The sequence below is a fragment of the Rhinoderma darwinii genome, chromosome 10 (assembly GCF_050947455.1).
Source record: "Rhinoderma darwinii isolate aRhiDar2 chromosome 10, aRhiDar2.hap1, whole genome shotgun sequence".
Taxonomy (NCBI): Eukaryota; Metazoa; Chordata; class Amphibia; order Anura; family Rhinodermatidae; genus Rhinoderma; species Rhinoderma darwinii.
In genome coordinates this window covers 102,112,049-102,119,607 of record NC_134696.1, presented here as the reverse complement: position 1 = coordinate 102,119,607, position 7,559 = coordinate 102,112,049, and the positions used below count along the sequence as shown (strand labels likewise).

The 7,559-nt window shown below is 44.6% G+C and overlaps 1 protein-coding gene across 4 annotated transcripts in view; it reads right to left on the bottom strand.

The window, feature by feature from the left end:
* Positions 1 to 1,844: 1,844 nt before the first annotated feature.
* The window catches only part of HPN (hepsin), a 28,466-nt gene continuing 22,751 nt past the window's right edge, over positions 1,845 to 7,559 (bottom strand). For all 4 annotated transcript variants that reach the window (XM_075840437.1, XM_075840438.1, XM_075840439.1 and 1 more), the window contains 4 exons: positions 6,904 to 6,999; positions 6,653 to 6,795; positions 6,119 to 6,283; positions 1,845 to 3,973 (listed from right to left, as the gene is read on the bottom strand). In XM_075840437.1, coding sequence (XP_075696552.1) covers positions 3,935 to 3,973; positions 6,119 to 6,283; positions 6,653 to 6,795; positions 6,904 to 6,999 — 443 coding nt within the window. In that variant the 3' untranslated portion in view covers positions 1,845 to 3,934. The remainder of the gene's footprint in view (positions 3,974 to 6,118; positions 6,284 to 6,652; positions 6,796 to 6,903; positions 7,000 to 7,559) is intronic.

Here is a 7,559-nt window from a genome sequence, read left to right as displayed (position 1 = left end):
CGTTGGAGGCTCCGTTTCGGGGACTCCGTCGCAGATCTCGCAAAAAAAAAAAAAAAAAAACGTATCAGAACAACGGAAATACCAGCAGAGATGTGAACAGGCCCGAGACAAAGTTTCTAAATCACTTTCTCTGTTTACAATATACACAATGTAACAACTTGACTGTCATGTTTTCTCTCATGCTGCCACCTTGTGGCCACGAGCTGTAGATGCAAATATCAACCTAATAAGAAGCTGTTGGGCCTCCTGCAGTCGTATTGTACCAGTTATTCTTGATGTAACATCTGGGCCCCCCATGCTGAGGAGTAACATGAAGCCCCCACCTACCATGTAGCAGTTATAATACTGGTGTCGTTTTATGTGGCACAGGGGCAGTGGTTCCCCTCAGGCACCCAAGACCACGTGCCACTGTTACATTTGTACCCCCTATAGACACACCCTGCCCCAGGGTTGCCAACCTCCACTTCAGTCATTTCTGGACAACTGAGCTAAAAAACACGGACAGACCCACATTTTTACGGCCAGATTACGAAATCAAGAGCTAATGATAAACCTGATGTACGCACATCATCACAGGGACCCGGTTGGGGTGGGGGTCCGCTCAGCTGTCCTAAACGCTGTGCACATAGCTCGACACGGCCGCGCGGCAGACGGCCCCCTCCCACCCTGTGCACTTTTGGCAACTCACAGATCTATTACCGATCTATTACTTAGAAAACGTATTAGGAGGGGAGGGGCTCTGTCTGGTGGTCTTCGTCACCTAGTAACCAGCGTCACTGCCAGATGCAGTGCGACCTCTGACAGTGACGCTCAGTAGGTGACCAAGACCACCAGACAGAGCGCGCCTAACCGAGCAAGCGGCATCGCGGTCTTCAGACCAGTTATTGATCCGGCATAGCGGTTAAAATTAAGCCTAATACTGGTTGGCTGAGCCTCTTAGCCAATCGGTGTTAGGGTTCTTCTTGCTCCACCCCCTGAGCCTGCCGGTGCTTTTGCTGTGTGGTGTGTGCTGTGCGTCGTGAAGGGGACGGACTGAAAATAAAAAGAACTAGGAGGTCGTGGTTGCCGCCCGGTCTGTAGAAAATGTTTGGTGTTTAGCTCAGCGGATAGCTTTAGGGTATGTTCACACTGTGATTTTTGGCGCGGTTTTTTACGCAAAAACCGCATCAGAAACCGTGCCAAGAAAAAATGCCTCCCATTGATTTCAATGGGAGGTAAAGGCGTTTTTTAACCAGGAGCGGAAAAAAACGCTCATGGGAAGAAGCATCATGCCCTTTCTTCAGGCGTTTCCGTCTCTGACCTCCCATTGATATAAAAAAAAACTTGGCAAAGAAAGTGGCAAGTGTTCTGCTGGCAGGTCAAAATCTGCCTCAAAATTCCTGAAATAATTTTGAGACACATTTTTCTGCCTGCAAAAAACTCAGTGTGAACAGGGCCTATGGGGTTTGCTCTCCACAGGATATGCCATAAATGTCCGATAGATGCAGGTGGGTAAGGAGGCAGCAATATACTCCGAGAGACTAGGCTGTGTTTACAGGTAGCTGATTGGTTGGGCATGACTCAGCTCCACATTGGTGCTTCATATAGTGCTGGGATTTCCCGCTCTGAATGAGAGAGGCAGAGCTGCGTTATTCAGTGTATGGACACAGAGCTGCTCACATGGCTGCTGCAGGGAACACAGGGAATAATTCAAATAAGAAAATATTGCTGGGGGTCTATGGGGTCCCAGATCCCGGTAAATGATACCCGGGGTCCACGAGAGATTACTATGACTCACAGTCTCCATCTAGATAAGAAAACAGATGGAATGCAAGTAGATACAAAGTATGACAGCGAATCAAATGTTGTTTTATCTTTAAAACTGTACATTTATTAGAAGTTCATAACATACATCGCTCATAACTATCAACGCGTGTTACAGTCTGAATCACGTATCGGACTTTATCTTTGGCTCAGTCCCCTTTAAAAATCATTTTGCAGTTTATACCGACACAGAATAGTAACTTTGCAAGGACTGTGCATTACTTGATTTGTATTGACCTTGAGTTATTTTATGTCTTATGCTCCGGTCACATCCAGAGCTGCACACTTCTGCTGCCTTCTTGAAATCCATCACCACTTTGCTGACAGACACATCCCTATCAGTTTAGATGGGCCAATATGATAATTAACTTTCTGCTGCACTGCATTCTGGAACAATTTTACATTATCTGCACCTTCTACCGGACAGTGTTTGGTGGGAAAACCATGTTTCACAGCGTATAAATCAGATCAGTGCAGACATTAAACCAGAAGGTGGCAGCAGAGAGACGTGAGGCTAAGAAGAAACCAGTGTGTTTTTCTAAATGCAGCTCTGGATGTGACTAGAGTATAAAACGTTATTAGTTTTGAAACCATAAAGTGCTTTAAGTCAGTTTCTGCCACTCTCACCCCATAGATGGATATTTTACTATCATGGTGGATAGATCGTATGAGTGAATATTGTAATGCACTGGGGGGGGATCTCCATTAAAGCCAGAAGAGTAGGAGGCATCAACTGGTCAGATGTTCTTTTCAAGGTTACGTACGCCTGGAAAATATCATCATTGACCACTAGACCTTATGAAACCAAGAAAGCTGCAGTCCTGACTCAGTCCTACTTCTCAATTCTGAGCTTTTGCCCTACACATCTATGTCCAACCAAGTGCAAGACCCCCCATGAGACACCAGCCATTCCCTGTCTATGTTGCCTCCTATGGAAAAACACCTTTTTTTATGATGACCCAAATAGACGATGGTCATTGGGCCCGAGTTTCAACTTGGTACCGAGTCAATGCTTAGAGAGAATAGACAGTTGACACAATTATGGTCATGTCAGATACATTCGACAGCATCAGAAGCTTAAAATATTGGTTTGTTCCGAAATTTTCATAGTCAACTACAGATTCTTTCCACCCATTGTATATTGAAGCATAAATTTTAAAACTCTTAGGAACGACCACCCAAAACTGCAGTGAAAAATTGTCTTCTACATGGTTGCTCCTCTCAACGAAGAGGGCGGGGGTGGTCTTCTCAAAGAGTTGGTCTTCTGGTGAAGTTTCACTGAACGTTCACCAGAACTCAACTGCAAACTTCTAAGTCAACTAGAAGGAGCTCCAAGGGATTTGGTCAGTGTCTAAACTTAGCCCTAACCAAGTAGACCATGGTCAATCTCCCTACTTAGTCGACACTCTCATTGTATCCCACCATCAATGCTGTCGTCCACTTGCCATTGGACAAACCCAAGAAGACACAACCATGTAGAAGACCATCCATCAGACCATGGCCAACCCCAGTCATGCTCAACAGTTTGAGGCTTCTTGTAGTCCAACCAACCAGTTCATTCAACCCATTCACATTGGACATTGAGGGACGAGGTTAGGCTTAGGCAGACGAAGCAGTTGATTTGATGCAATTATATTCATTCCAAGATGATCGTAAGCTTAAAGTATAAATGTATCCGTTTATCAGGATATAAATCAGGAATTTTGTAGCCTTCAGGTCTACACCGGGGCAAAGTCCTTGAAGTTGGTCAACTAAAGACGACTAATTTTATAGAAAGTATCAAACCTTATTAATAGTAACACTATTATAGTACTGACGTATCCATTGCTCCATTGGAAAAGTGGGTTTTCCGATACACAATGCGACAATGGCCGCCGTTGGTCGGGTAATCAAACACCTGAGTTCTTCGGAACCAGTTTAGGAACAATGTAGCAGCTTATGAAGTAACATCTCAATCTCATCATGACATTACAAGGATAATACACATTGACCACTATGGGTTCGTCTCTCGTTGCCCTTATGCAAAGTTCTTTAGATGCTGCTTCAAAAAAAATAAAAAAATGGTGGTCTTGCCCTAGACATTAAGTCCAGGCTTGTCTTGTCTCTCCAGTCTCTAGATCTTGATTTGTCTTCACTGCATCTCTAGGATTCCAGTGTCTTCTGATTTGGTCTGAATTTTGGGGAAGAAAACCAAACATTTTTTTTTTCCAAAAAATTCATGGGACAATATTTGAGAATTTTTTTTGGATAATCAAGCCTTTCTAGTCCTTTATTTTCTCTACAGAAAAAAATAAAATAAAAAAGCCAAGCCTGTCTGGGATTTCTAGCGCGCTAGTCTGGATGTCCGAAAGTTTGACATGGAAGGGACAATTAGTCGCTCAACCTACAACCCTAAGATGGCCACAAACTGCAAAGTCTGCTGAAATGGCCCAGGATGTCCTTTAAAGTGCAGCTAAATGTTTGACAAACTTCTGACATGTCATAGTGACATGTCAGAAGTTTGGATTGGTGGGGGTCCGAGCACTGAGACCCCCACCAATCGCTAGAACGAAGCAGTGCAAGCACTCAGCCGCTTCGTGTCTGTTCGGCTTTTTCCGGAAAGCCGATGTATCGCAGTGCGAGCTCATAGACTTTCTATTGAGTCCGTACTCCGATACATTCATTTCCCGAAAAAGCCGAACAGACACGAAGCGGCTGAGCGCTCGCACTGCTTCGTTATAGCGATTGGTGGGGGTCTCAGTGCTCGGACCCCCGCCAATCCAAACTTCTGACATGTCACTATGACATGTCAGAAGTTTGTCAAACATTTAGCTACACTTTAAAGAAAGAGTTCACTAAAAAAACAAAACTCCTGTATTGAATGGTGGTCTATAGTTGGGTCGAAGCCCGAGAACTGCTGATTACTAGTGGACTGAAACCCCGAACCACCCAATTCACTTCATGGCAGAAATCTGCTGGGCATTGGCATTGACAATCTGCTGGGCATTGGCATTGACAATCTGCTGGGCATTGACATTGACAATCTGCTGGGCATTGGCATTGACAATCTGCTGGGCATTGACATTGACAATCTGCTGGGCATTGGCATTGACAATCTGCTGGGCATTGGCATTGACAATCTGCTGGGCATTGACATTGACAATCTGCTGGGCATTGGCATTGACAATCTGCTGGGCATTGACATTGACAATCTGCTGGGCATTGGCTTTGCCCCAAAAAAAATACAATCATACAATCAATACAAAATATGAAAGACAAATATTATAGACAGAAAATTGATTGGTGGGCGCCTGAGCACCGAGACCCCCACCGATCGCTAAAACGAAGTGGCAGGAGTGCTCGGGCGAGTGCTGAACCGCTTAGTTTCTGTTCGGCTTTTCTCGGAAAGCTGATGTAACGGTGTGCGGACTCAATAGAAAAAAAAGTTTGTTGTAGGAACCATGCACACGAATGTAAAAACGCCCGTAATTACGGGCCCATGGACTTCTATTGGCCACGGGTACCTCCCCGTATGCTTACGGGAAGGTGCCCAGGCCGTTGAAAAATATAGAACATGTCCTATTTTAGGCTGTAATTACTTCACGGGCAGGCCCATAAAAGTCTATGGGGCTCCCGTAATTACTGGTGACTACGTGTGTGCACCCATAATTACGGGAGCGTTGCTAGGTGACGTCAGTAAATAGTCACTGTCCAGGGTGCTGAAAGAGTTAAGCGATCGGCAGTAACTGTTTCTGCACCCTGGACAGTGACTACCGATCAGAATATAGATCAACCTGTAATAAAAAAAAGACATTCATACTTACCGAGAACTCCCTGCTTCTTCCTCCAGTCCGGCCTCCTGGGATGACGTTTCAGACCAAGTGACGGCTGCAGCCAATCACAGGCCAATCACAGGCTGCAGCGGTCACATGGACTGCCGCGTCATCCAGGGAGGTCGGGCTGGATGTCAAGAGAGGGACGCATCACCAAGACAACGGCCGGTAAGTATGAAATTCTTTTACTTTTACCTCGGAAAGGGCTGCCTCTTCTCTCTATCCTGCACTGATAGAGAGAAGGGGCTGCCGATTAGTGCAGTGCAATTTTGCAGCGAAAACGTGTCAGTAAATACGGGTGGAATACGGGTCAAATACGTGTGACCAAGGACCCGTATTTACGCCAGTATTTACGGGAGGGAAAAAATACGTTTGTGTGCATCGGTGGGGGGTTTCAGTGCTCTGATCCCCACCAATTAAAACTCTGACGTGTCACTACAACAGTTTAGTTGCCCTTTAATATTCCGCGCCACCACCACTTTCTTTTCACCCAAGTTTCTGACCTTCATGGCTCTGTAAATCCAGGTTTGGTATTGATCGACCTTGGCATAGACTCCGGGTTTGTTTGGCAGTGCGCAGCCTATACCCCAACTGACAATTCCGCACAGGCGCCATCGTGAAGTGCGGGAGATGGTGTCTTCACAAACAAAAGGGCCCCCGCTGTCTCCCTGTATACAATGTATTTAAGTCATCACAGAAACAAGATCGATACAGATGAAATGTGAATATATCGTCTTCATATGCAGGTTCTTTTAATTTTTACAAACCTCCTCGTCCACCAACGAAAAACAAAAACAGTCTTCAGTAATATAGTTAATAGAAAACTGAGAGGTGGGAGAGGAGGGGAGGAGGGAGATGCAGTTTGAGACTTCATGCTGTGAGAGGGGAGAAGGAACAGAAATAGAAAGACATCTGATTGGCTCAGAGCGCACATCACACTTCTGACATCACAGCCATAGGAATCGGCCCACTCTCTCAACATTTCTGGCTTGACTTCATGTAATGATTGCAGGACTCGATCAAAGGCGGTCACCTACCTGGCAAGCGTCAATCCCCCCATCGGAGTATCCAGCGCAGAACATCTTCCCTGTGATCTGGTTGTTATAATACTCCGGTTGGTTACAGACAGCATTGCTTATTATAGGCACCGATGCTTCTTGCAGGATGTCTGACTGTTGACCTGAACATAAAGTTATATCATCTATTCTATAGTCAAACGATAATGAGAAATACAAAAAGTGTAAAAAATAAATCTGTAATTCGGACAAACTCCATAGTTGGCACTCACCATAATACTGGGTATTACCCCATCCGGTAACTGTGCAGACCTTCCCATCTACAATCTGCTGTCCCAGCGCTGGAAGACAAGCTGGCTGAACGTATTCTAGAAAAACACAGAATGTTATACATTCTGAGAAATATTTTTGGATGATCCATAAAACCTAGACTACCCCCATATCACATATTGTACAGTTTACATATAGACCTGTTATATTTAACAAGTGAAGTGTAAAGTCACTAACTGTACATTACATTTAATTAGTTATGTTGTCCTGATCCTGAGTTAAAGCCTGTTATACTTCAGAGCTGCACTCACTATTCTGCTGGTGAAGTCACTGTGTACATACATTACATTACTTATCCTGTACTGATCCTGAGTTACATCCTGTATTATACTCCAGAGCTGCACTCACTATTCTGCTGGTGGAGTCACTGTGTACATACATTACATTACTTATCCTGTACTGATCCTGAGTTTTATCCTGTATTATACTTCAGAGCTGCACTCACTATTCTGCTGGTGGAGTCACTGTGTACATACATTACATTACTTATCCTGTACTGATCCTGAGTTACATCCTGTATTATACTCCAGAGCTGCATTCATTATTCTGCTGGTGCAGTCACTGTGTACATACATTACATTACTTATCCTGTACTGAT